The 12,544-nt window shown below is 46.1% G+C and overlaps 1 protein-coding gene across 1 annotated transcript in view; it reads left to right on the forward strand.

The window, feature by feature from the left end:
* The window catches only part of LOC106613327 (rho guanine nucleotide exchange factor TIAM1), a 140,463-nt gene that overhangs the window by 107,947 nt on the left and 19,972 nt on the right, over nucleotides 1-12,544 (forward strand). Inside the window, exons 17-22 of the mRNA XM_082955557.1 lie at nucleotides 882-1,076; nucleotides 3,279-3,347; nucleotides 5,331-5,456; nucleotides 6,129-6,237; nucleotides 9,267-9,446; nucleotides 9,624-9,742. Coding sequence (XP_082811683.1) covers nucleotides 882-1,076; nucleotides 3,279-3,347; nucleotides 5,331-5,456; nucleotides 6,129-6,237; nucleotides 9,267-9,446; nucleotides 9,624-9,742 — 798 coding nt within the window. The remainder of the gene's footprint in view (nucleotides 1-881; nucleotides 1,077-3,278; nucleotides 3,348-5,330; nucleotides 5,457-6,128; nucleotides 6,238-9,266; nucleotides 9,447-9,623; nucleotides 9,743-12,544) is intronic.

The raw sequence follows: 12,544 nt of genomic DNA on the forward strand, positions 1-12,544 counted from the left end.
AAGAAATCTGTGTGTTTGTTGCCAATTAAAAACCCCCCCCACTTCCCTCTCCCTCTCCATCCCTCTCTCTCTACTTCTTTCTTCCCCGCTCTCTCTCTCTCCACATACCTCCCTCCCCTTTCTCTTCATCTCCCTCCCTCTCTCTCTACCTCTTTCCCGTTCTCCTCTCCATCCCCCCTCTCTCTCTCACATACCTTTCTCTCTCTCTCTACCCCTCTCTCCTCTCGATTCCTCTCTCTCTACCTCCTCTCATCCATCCCTCCTCTCTCGCTCTCTCTCACTCTCTCTCTTCCTCTTTCCCATCTCCTCCTCCCCCTCCTCTCTCTCTCTCACATACATACCTTTCTCTCTACCCCTCTCTCCTCTCGATCCACCCTCTCTCTCTACCTCTCTCCTCTCATCACACCCTCTCTCTCTACCTCTCTCCTCTCATCACACCCTCTCTCTCGCCTCTCTCTCTCTCTCTCTCTCTCTCTCTCTCTACCTCTCTCTCTCTACCTCTCTCATCTCATCCCACCCTCTCTCTCTCTCTCTCTCTCTCTCTACCTCTCTCCCTTTCTCCTCTCTCTCTCGTTTTCCCTCTTATCACCCTCTGTCCCTCGCTCCATCTCTCTCCTCTCATCTGTCTCTCACTCCCTCTCTCCCTCTCTCACTCCCTCTGTCTCTCACTCCCTCTCTCCCTCTCTCACTCCCTCTGTCTCTCACCCTCTCTCCCTCTCGTTCTCGCTCCTCTCTATCCCTCTCTATCTCTCTCCCCTCTCCATCCATCCACCATCCATCGCTCTCTCTACCTCTCTCTCTACCTCTCCCTATTTCTTTCTCTCCCTGCCTCTCTCTTGCCCTCTCTCTCTACCTCTCTCTCTCTCTACCTCTCTCTGTAGAGTACAGAGCAGGTCGCAGCATTCTGCCGCAGTCTCCATGACATGAATCCGTCTGAGTTTGCCACGACCTCCACGTCCCCCAGCCTGGACTCGCCTTTCCGTCCCACCGGCACCGCCAGCCGCCAGCTCTCCGACGCCGACAAGCTACGCAAAGTAATCTGTGAGCTGGTTGAGACAGAACGCACCTATGTTAAAGTTAGTATCAGTAGTACTGCATCTCTGCTGTGTGTGTGTGTGTGTGTGTGTGGGGGGGGGGGGTTGTAGGAGGAGAAGGGGGAGTGTTTGTGGGAGAAGGGGGGGTGTTTGTGGGAGAAGGGGGGGTTGTGGGAGAAGGGGGGGTGTTTGTGGGAAAAGGGGGGGTGTTTGTGGGAAAAGGGGGGGTGTTTGTGGGAGAAGGGGGGTGTGTTTGTGGGAGAAGGGGGGGTGTTTGTGGGAGAAGGGGGTTGGGGGGGTGTTTGTGGGAGAAGGGGGGGTGTTTGTGGGAGGTGTCATAACTGGGTTATAGAATATAGAAAAGCAATACATTTTATTGTATAATAACTGGGTTACAAAGAAACTCTGAGAAATCAAATGCATAATATAACCTCAATATATATGTAATCTGATCTAACTAGAAACAGATCTCAATATATATGTAATCTGATCTAACTAAAATCAGATCTCAATATATATGTAATCTGATCTAACTAGAAACAGATCTCAATGCGTATCTAATCTGATCTAACTAGAAAGAGGGATATTAAATACATATGTAATCTGATCACCATGTGCAATGCCAAGCGTCGGCTGGAGTGGTATAAAGATCGCCGCCATTGGACTCTGGAGCAGTTGAAACGCGTTCTCTGGAGTGACGGATGCCAGGAGAAACGCTACCTGCCCATAATGCATTGTGCTAACTGTAAAGTTTGGTGGAGGAGTGTTAATGGTCTGGGGTTGTTTTTCATGGTTCAGGCCCCTTAGTTCCAGTGAAGGGAAATCTTAACACTACAGAATACAATGACATTCTAGATGATTCTGTGCTTCCAACTTTGTGGCAACAGTTTGGGGAAGGCCCTTTCCTGTTTCAGCATGACAACGCCCCCGTGCACAAAGCGAGGTCCATACAGACATGATTTGTCGAGATCGGTGTGGAAGAACTTGACTGGCCTGCACAGAGCCCTGACCTCAACCCCATCGAACACCTTTGGGATGAATTGGAATGAGCCAGGTATAATCTCCCAACATCAGTGCCCGACCTCACTAATGCTCTTGTGGCTGAATGGAAGAAAGTCCCCGCAGCAATGTTCCAACATCTAGTGGAAAGCCTTCCCTGAAGAGTGGAGGCTGTTATAGCAGCAAAGGGGGGACCAACTCCATATTAATGCCCATGATTTTGGAATGAAATGTTCCACGTTGCAGGTGTCCACATACTTTTGGTCATGTAGTGTATTTATCTGATTTAAGTAGAAACAGAGATATCTTAACAGAGAGATCTTAACAGAGAGATCTTAACAGAGAGATCTTAACAGAGAGATCTTAACAGAGAGATCTTAACAGAGAGATCTTAACAGAGAGATCTTAACAGAGAGATCTTAACAGAGAGATCTTAACAGAGAGATCTTAACAGAGAGATCTTAACAGAGAGATCTTAACAGAGAGATCTTAACAGAGAGATCTTAACAGAGATATCTTAACAGAGAGATCTTAACAGAGAGATCTTAACAGAGATATCATAATACTTCAAACAAAGTCAGTGTGAGACCTAGAGAATAAAGGATGTGTATATATATTCAGTGTTATTTTAATTCAACGCTGTGCCTTAACCAGTTGGTTTATAGTACAGCTCGATGACTTAATGACTTGTTGTGATACGAGAGGTAACATCTGGCGTTTTTAAGAGTGTTTCCTATTCTCCCTCTCCGTGTGTGTACATATCCATGAGGTGACATCTACCGCCCCAATCAACGGTCGGTGTGTGTGTGTGTGTGGGTGTGCGACTGTGTGTGTGTGTGTGTGTGTGTGCGTGTGTGTGTGTGTGTGTGTGTGTGTGCGACTGTGTGTGTGTGTGTGTGTGTGTGTGTGTGTGTGTGTGTGTGTGGTGTGTGTGTGTGTGTGTGTGTGTGTGTGTGTGTGTGTGTGTGTGTGTGTGTGCGACCGTGTGTGTGTGTGTGTGCGACCGGTGTGTGTGTGTGTCTCCACTATCCCAATCAATGGGTGTTTGTGTCTGTGTGTGCGACCGTGTGTGCGACCGTGTGTGTGTGTGTGTGTGCGACCGTGTGTGTGTGTGTGTGCGACCGTGTGTGTGTGTGTGTGTGCGACCGGTGTGTGTGTGTGTGTCTCCACTATCCCAATCAATGGGTGTTTGTGCGTGTGTGAGTCCAGCACCTTAATCAAATCTGAATCACTCTTGTCTTGCAGGATCTCAATTGTCTCATCGGGAGGTACTTAACCCCGCTGCAGAAGGAGACGTGCCTCACTCAGGATGAGGTATGATGCATGGTGGGAGAGATACTGGTGCTGCCTCACTCAGGATGAGGTATGATGCATGGTGGGAGAGATACTGGTGCTGCCTCACTCAGGATGAGGTATGATGCACGGTGGGAGAGATACTGGTGCTGCCTCACTCAGGATGAGGTATGATGCACGGTGGGAGAGATGTGCCTCACTCAGGATGAGGTATGATGCACGGTGGGAGAGGGAGAGATACTGGTGCTGCCTCACTCAGGATGAGGTATGATACACGGTGGGAGAGGGAGAGATACTGACCTGCCTCACTCAGGATGAGGTATGATGCACGGTGGGAGAGATGTGCCTCACTCAGGATGAGGTATGATACACGGTGGGAGAGGGAGAGATACTGGTGCTGCCTCACTCAGGATGAGGTATGATACACGGTGGGAGAGGGAGAGATACTGGTGCTGCCTCACTCAGGATGAGGTATGATGCACGGTGGGAGAGGGAGAGATACTGGTGCTGCCTCACTCAGGATGAGGTATGATGCACGGTGACTGGTGCTGCCTCACTCAGGATGAGGTATGATGCACGGTGGGAGAGGGAGAGATACTGGTGCTGCCTCACTCAGGATGAGGTATGATGCACGGTGGGAGAGGGAGAGATACTGGTGCTGCCTCACTCAGGATGAGGTATGATACACGGTGGGAGAGGGAGAGATACTGGTGCTGCCTCACTCAGGATGAGGTATGATACACGGTGGGAGAGGGAGAGATACTGGTGCTGCCTCACTCAGGATGAGGTATGATGCACGGTGGGAGAGGGAGAGATACTGGTGCTGCCTCACTCAGGATGAGGTATGATACACGGTGGGAGAGGGAGAGATACTGGTGCTGCCTCACTCAGGATGAGGTATGATACACGGTGGGAGAGGGAGAGATACTGGTGCTGCCTCACTCAGGATGAGGTATGATGCACGGTGGGAGAGGGAGAGATACTGGTGCTGCCTCACTCAGGATGAGGTATGATACACGGTGGGAGAGGGAGAGATACTGGTGCTGCCTCACTCAGGATGAGGTATGATACACGGTGGGAGAGGGAGAGATACTGGTGCTGCCTCACTCAGGATGAGGTATGATGCACGGTGGGAGAGGGAGAGATACTGGTGCTGCCTCACACAGGATGAGGTATGATGCACGGTGGGAGAGATGTGCCTCACTCAGGATGAGGTATGATACACGGTGGGAGAGGGAGAGATACTGGTGCTGCCTCACTCAGGATGAGGTATGATACACGGTGGGAGAGGGAGAGATACTGGTGCTGCCTCACACAGGATGAGGTATGATGCACGGTGGGAGAGATGTGCCTCACTCAGGATGAGGTATGATACACGGTGGGAGAGGGAGAGATACTGGTGCTGCCTCACTCAGGATGAGGTATGATACACGGTGGGAGAGGGAGAGATACTGGTGCTGCCTCACACAGGATGAGGTATGATACACGGTGGGAGAGGGAGAGATACTGGTGCTGCCTCACTCAGGATGAGGTATGATACACGGTGGGAGAGGGAGAGATACTGGTGCTGCCTTTTTAAATGTCTTTGGTGCTAAGAAACTTTTTTCATAGAATGGCTGTTGCGTAATCATGCACGGACTGTGCTGTGTGTGAGAGGTAGAGCGACTAGGAGAAGGTTTTTAAAAGAGAGAACATACAGGAATAACTATAAGGCTGAGACTGTGATGTTGATGGAACACAGATGGTTTTGGTGCTTTTAATAGGATCGCCTCACTTCAACACCCTCACTGCTTGCGGCCCAAATGGCTCCCTATCTCCTATCAAGTGCACTACTTTTGACCAGGGCTCGTAAAGCTCTCATCAAAAGTAGTGCACTATATAGAGAATAGGATGCCATTTGGGATAAAGCCCCCGTCGCACTGTAATAGGGCACTTGAGTTGTAATTTGTTGATTGATATATTGTGAAATAATATATTTTCCTCCTTCCTTTTGTGCGGCTCCAGCTGGACATTCTGGTTGGGAATCTGCCTGAGATGGTCGAGTTCCAGGTGGAATTCCTGAAGACTCTAGAAGACGGGACCAGATTGGTTCCAGACCTGGAGAAGCTGGAGAGAGTGGACCAGTTCAAGGTACAAAATATACAGCCTGCCTGGAATGACAAATTAACAGCCTGCCTGGAACAAAATTACATACTGCCTAGATCGACAAAATATACAGCCTGCCTAGATCGACAAAATATACAGCCTGCCTAGATCGGCAAAATATACAGCCTGCCTAGAATTACAAAATAACAGCCTGCCTAGATCGACAAAATATACAGCCTGCCTAGATCGACAAAATATACAGCCTGCCTGGAATGACAAAATATACAGCCTGCCTGGAATGACAAAATATACAGCCTGCCTGGAATGACAAAATATACAGCCTGCCTGGAATGACAAAATATACAGCCTGCCTGGAATGACAAAATATACAGCCTGCCTGGAATGACAAAATATACAGCCTGCCTGGAATGACAAAATATACAGCCTGCCTGGAATGACAAAATATACAGCCTGCCTGGAATGACAAAATATACAGCCTGCCTAGATCGACAAAATATACAGCCTGCCTAGATCGACAAAATATACAGCCTGCCTGGAATGACAAAATATACAGCCTGCCTGGAATGACAAAATATACAGCCTGCCTGGATCAAGGACAGAAATCTATCTATCTATCTGTCAAACCTACATCTGGCATTTTAACTGTCCGCCGCTACCAAACTACATTGTGTAACCACGACTCTCTCCTCTCCTCAGAAAATCCTCTTCTCTCTAGGAGGTTCCTTCCTGTACTATGCAGACCGTTTTAAGATCTACAGTGCGTTCTGCGCCAGCCACACCAAAGTCCCCAAGGTGCTCGTAAAGGGTGAGTTAACACACTTGGTGTGTGTGTGTGTGTGTGTGTGTGTGTGTGTGTGTGTGTGTGTGTGTGTGTGTGTGTGTGTGTGTGTGTGTGTCCTAGCTGCTCATAAAGGGTGTGTATATGACAGTTCGAACCTGAAGTATTTCTTCCTGGTGTTTCCACTGTCCCGACTTTCTCCACCCTGCACTACAGAGAGATGGGCTTGTGTCCCACATGCCAGCTTATTCCCTACGTAGTGCCCTACTTTTGACCAGTCCCTATGGGCCCTGGTCATACAGTGACTTCAGAAAGTATTCATACCCCTTGACTTATTCCACATTTTGTTGTTACAGCCTGAATTCAAAATGGATTAAATATATGTTTTCTCTCTCACTCATCTACACACAATACTCCTTAATGACAGTGAAAACATGTTTTTAGCAACGTGTGCAAAATGGAGTGTAGAAATATCTCATTTACATAGGTATTCACACCCTTGAGTCAATCAATGCATGTTAGAAAACCTTTGACAGCGTTTACAGCTGTGAGGCTTTCTGGTATCTAAGTATCTAAGTGCTCTGAACACCTGTATTGTGCAATATTTTCCCGTTGTTGTTATTATTGCTCGACAACCATTTTCAAGTCTTGCCGTAGATTTAAGTCAAAACTGTAACTCGGCCACTCAGGAACATTCACTGTCTTCTTTGGTAAGCATCTCCAGTGTAGATTTGTCTTTGTGTTTTAGGTTATTGTCCTGCTGAAAGGTGAATTAATCTCCCAGTGTCTGGTGGAAAGCAGACTGAATCAGTTTTTCCTCTAGGATGTTGCCTGTCCTGTTTATTTTTTATCCTGAAAAACTCCCCAGTCCTTAACGATTACAAGCATACCCATAACATGATGCAGCCTATAAAATAAACTATAAAATAAATTGTCAGGATGAACAGGCCTCAAAAGCTTTACGAAAAAAGCGTTTACGTTTGGTCAGCTAGCTAACGTGTAGCCTACCTTGCTAGATAACGTTAGCTATAAAAAACAAAAAGGAGCTTGCTAACACGAGCTGGCAAACTAGAACAAGCTAGTTAACGTGAAAATATGGAGAGTGGTACTCAGTAATGTATTGGATTTGCCACAAACATAACACTTTGTATTCAGGACAAAAAGTTAATTGCGCTGCCACATTTTTTGCTGTATTACTTTAATTCCTTGTTGGAATATTTTTATTCTGTACAGGTTTCCTTCTTTTCACTCTGTCGATTAAGCTTAGTATTGTGGAGTCACTACAATGTTGTTGATCCGTCCTCAGTGTTCTCCTATCACAGCCATTAAACTACGTAACTGTTTTAAAGTCACCATTTGTCTCATGATAAAATCCGTGAGTGGTTTATTTCCTCTGTGCTGAATGACCTCTTCATAGCTATAACATAATGTGTTTCTTAGGACAGTGTTGAATGACCTCTTCATAGCGATAACAGAATGTGTTTCTTAGGACAGTGTTGAATGACCTCTTCATAGCGATAACATAATGTGTTTCTTAGGACAGTGTTGAATGACCTCTTCATAGCGATAACAGAATGTGTTTCTTAGGACAGTGTTGCTCACCTCTGTTCCTTGACTACCCCCAAACTGTACCTCACACATTATTATTATTATTATTATTATTGGGGCCCCGGACATACGCACCTTATTTAACTATTCAAGGGCCTGATGATTTAAAGATCACTTATTAGGAGTAAACAGGAGGAAGATGCTACATTATAAAATATATAATTTATTGTAAATCCATTCAAAACAGAGTGATGTTTCGGTTATATAACTTTTTCAGACAGAGGTCCAGCTCCGGTGAAACGTTTGGCTGCATATTAAACTCCTCTTTCCTCTGCTTCCAGCTAAGACAGAAGAGAAAGTGTTGTTCTTGTATGGCCTTTATTAACAGATCACATAACAGTATGGTACCAGCAGACAGTCAGGGACCTTCTTTATGTTGGATGGTAACAGTATGGTACCAGCAGACAGTCAGGGACCTCCTTTATGTTGGATGGTAATAGTATGGTACCAGCAGACAGTCAGGGACCTTCTTTATGTTGGATGGTAACAGTATGGTACCAGCAGACAGTCAGGGACCTCCTTTATGTTGGATGGTAACAGTATGGTACCAGCAGACAGTCAGGGACCTCCTTTATGTTGGATGGTAACAGTATGGTACCAGCAGACAGTCAGGGACATTCTTTATGTTGGATGGTAACAGTATGGTACCAGCAGACAGTCAGGGACCTTCTTTATGTTGGATGGTAACAGTATGGTACCAGCAGACAGTCAGGGACCTTCTTTATGTTGGATCATAACAGTATGGTACCAGCAGACAGTCAGGGACCTTCTTTATGTTGGATGGTAACAGTATGGTACCAGCAGACAGTCGGGGACCTTCTTTATGTTGGATGGTAACAGTATGGTACCAGCAGACAGTCAGGGACCTTCTTTATGTTGGATCATAACAGTATGGTACCAGCAGACAGTCAGGGACCTTCTTTATGTTGGATCATAACAGTATGGTACCAGCAGACAGTCAGGGACCTTCTTTATGTTGGATGGTACCAGCAGACAGTCAGGGACCTTCTTTATGTTGGATGGTAACAGTATGGTACCAGCAGACAGTCAGGGACCTTCTTTATGTTGGATGGTAATAGTATGGTACCAGCAGACAGTCAGGGACCTTCTTTATGTTGGATGGTAACAGTATGGTACCAGCAGACAGTCAGGGACATACTTTATGTTTGATGGTACCAGCAGACAGTCAGGGACCTTCTTTATGTTGGATGGTAACAGTATGGTACCAGCAGACAGTCAGGGACCTTCTTTATGTTGGATGGTAATAGTATGGTACCAGCAGACAGTCAGGGACCTTCTTTATGTTGGATGGTAACAGTATGGTACCAGCAGACAGTCAGGGACCTTCTTTATGTTGGATCTTATTTCATTGTCCAGCTCTTCTGAAACGTTTGGAGGTTACGTGAATAACCCCCCCCCCCCCCCCCCCCCCCCCCCATTGCCTCTAGCTAAGACCGATGCAGACTTCAAGGCTTTTCTGGAAGAGAGGAACCCTAAACAGCAACACTCCTCAACCCTGGAGTCCTACCTGATCAAACCCATCCAGAGAGTCCTGAAGTACCCACTACTACTGAGAGAGCTATACTCACTGACTGACCCTGAGAGTGAGGAACACTATCACCTGAATGGTAAGGAGGGAGGGAGGGAGGGAGGGAGGGAGGGAGAGAGGGGGGGGAGGGAGGGAGGGGTATATGTGACAATAAAATATAAACATTTTTAATATTATAATTTTTTTCAATGGGATGCAGAAGGGTTAGGTTTACTATAATAGTGTTCCTCTTCTCTTCTCTCTACATCCTGTCCAGTTGCTATGAAGGCCATGAACAAGGTGGCCAGTCACATCAATGAGATGCAGAAGATCCACGAGGAGTTTGGGTTGGTGTTTGACCAGCTTATAGCAGAGCAGAGTGGAGACAAAAAAGAGGTGCGTTGTTGGTGGAAGACTTCTCGTGTTCTGTGTTATCAAGACAGAGGGACAGTGTTGTTGGAAGTCTTCTCGTGTTCTGTGGTATCAAGACAGAGGGACAGTGTTGTTGGAAGTCTTCTCGTGTTCTGTGGTATCAAGACAGAGGGACAGTGTTGTTGGAAGTCTTCTCATGTTCTGTGGTATCAAGACAGAGGGACAGTGTTGTTGGAAGTCTTCTCATATTCTGTGGTATCAAGACAGAGGGACAGTGTTGTTGGAAGTCTTCTCGTGTTTTGTGGTATCAAGACAGAGGGACAGTGTTGTTGGAAGTCTTCTCGTGTTCTGTGGTATCAAGACAGAGGGACAGTGTTGTTGGAAGTCTTCTCGTGTTTTGTGGTATCAAGACAGAGGGACAGTGTTGTTGGAAGTCTTCTCGTGTTCTGTGGTATCAAGACAGAGGGACAGTGTTGTTGGAAGTCTTCTCATGTTCTGTGGTATCAAGACAGAGGGACAGTGTTGTTGGAAGTCTTCTCATGTTCTGTGGTATCAAGACAGAGGGACAGTGTTGTTGGAAGTCTTCTCATATTCTGTGGTATCAAGACACAGGGACAGTGTTGTTGGAAGTCTTCTCATATTCTGTGGTATCAAGACACAGGGACAGTGTTGTTGGAAGTCTTCTCATGTTCTGTGGTATCAAGACAGAGGGACAGTGTTGTTGGAAGTCTTCTCGTGTTCTGTGTTATCAAGACAGAGGGACAGTGTTGTTGGAAGTCTTCTCGTGTTCTGTGTTATCAAGACAGAGGGACAGTGTTGTTGGAAGTCTTCTCGTGTTCTGTGGTATCAAGACAGAGGGACAGTGTTGTTGGAAGTCTTCTCGTGTTCTGTGGTATCAAGACAGAGGGACAGTGTTGTTGGAAGTCTTCTCATGTTCTGTGGTATCAAGACAGAGGGACAGTGTTGTTGGAAGTCTTCTCGTGTTCTGTGGTATCAAGACAGAGGGACAGTGTTGTTGGAAGTCTTCTCGTGTTCTGTGGTATCAAGACAGAGGGACAGTGTTGTTGGAAGTCTTCTCATGTTCTGTGGTATCAAGACAGAGGGACAGTGTTGTTGGAAGTCTTCTCGTGTTTTGTGGTATCAAGACAGAGGGACAGTGTTGTTGGAAGTCTTCTCGTGTTCTGTGGTATCAAGACAGAGGGACAGTGTTGTTGGAAGTCTTCTCATGTTCTGTGGTATCAAGACAGAGGGACAGTGTTGTTGGAAGTCTTCTCATGTTCTGTGGTATCAAGACAGAGGGACAGTGTTGTTGGAAGTCTTCTCATATTCTGTGGTATCAAGACACAGGGACAGTGTTGTTGGAAGTCTTCTCATATTCTGTGGTATCAAGACACAGGGACAGTGTTGTTGGAAGTCTTCTCATGTTCTGTGGTATCAAGACAGAGGGACAGTGTTGTTGGAAGTCTTCTCGTGTTCTGTGTTATCAAGACAGAGGGACAGTGTTGTTGGAAGTCTTCTCGTGTTCTGTGTTATCAAGACAGAGGGACAGTGTTGTTGGAAGTCTTCTCGTGTTCTGTGGTATCAAGACAGAGGGACAGTGTTGTTGGAAGTCTTCTCGTGTTCTGTGGTATCAAGACAGAGGGACAGTGTTGTTGGAAGTCTTCTCATGTTCTGTGGTATCAAGACAGAGGGACAGTGTTGTTGGAAGTCTTCTCATATTCTGTGTTATCAAGACAGAGGGACAGTGTTGTTGGAAGTCTTCTCATATTCTGTGGTATCAAGACAGAGGGATAGTGTTGTTGGTAATCTTCTCATGTTCTGTGGTATCAAGATAGAGGGACAGTGTTGTTAGAAGTCTTCTCGTGTTCTGTGGTATCAAGACAGAGGGACAGTGTTGTTGGAAGTCTTCTCGTGTTCTGTGGTATCAAGACAGAGGGACAGTGTTGTTGGAAGTCTTCTCATGTTCTGTGGTATCAAGACAGAGGGACAGTGTTGTTGGAAGTCTTCTCATATTCTGTGGTATCAAGACAGAGGGACAGTGTTGTTGGAAGTCTCCTCGTGTTCTGTGTTATCAAGACAGAGGGACAGTGTTGTTGGAAGTCTTCTCATATTCTGTGGTATCAAGACAGAGGGATAGTGTTGTTGGTAATCTTCTCATGTTCTGTGGTATCAAGATAGAGGGACAGTGTTGTTAGAAGTCTTCTCGTGTTCTGTGGTATCAAGACAGAGGGACAGTGTTGTTGGAAGTCTCCTCATGTTCTCCAGGTGTGTCTGTGGTATCAGTGGCTGTGTGGTTCTAATTACACCCTATTTGCTACACACTGTACTTCTTTTGAAAGGCCCATAGCTCGGGTCTAAGGAAGTGCACTAAATAGGGAATAGGGCGTTGTTTGAGAATTTCCCAGAGTATGTTGAGGGATTGCATTGCTGTAACATTAAGGTGTTGTTAATGTAACATGGTTGTGTTGTAACATGGTTGTGTTGCAACATGGTTGTGTTGTAACGTTGGTGTATTGTTAATGTAACATTGCTGTAACATTAGTGTGTTGTAACATGGGTGTAACATGGTTGTGTTGTAACATGGCTGTGTTGTAACATGGCTGTGTTGTAACATGGTTGTAACATGGTTGTGTTGTGACTTGGTTGTGTTGTAACATGTTTGTAACATGGCTGTGTTGTAACATGGCTGTGTTGTAACATGGTTGTAACATGGTTGTAACATGGTTGTAACATGGTTGTGTTGTAACATGGTTGTAACATGGTTGTGTTGTAACATGGTTGTAACATGGCTGTGTTGTAACATGGTTGTAACATGGTTGTGTTGTA

The sequence above is a fragment of the Salmo salar genome, chromosome 09, assembly GCF_965601325.2.
Source record: "Salmo salar chromosome 09, fSalSal1, whole genome shotgun sequence".
Lineage (NCBI taxonomy): Eukaryota > Metazoa > Chordata > Actinopteri > Salmoniformes > Salmonidae > Salmo > Salmo salar.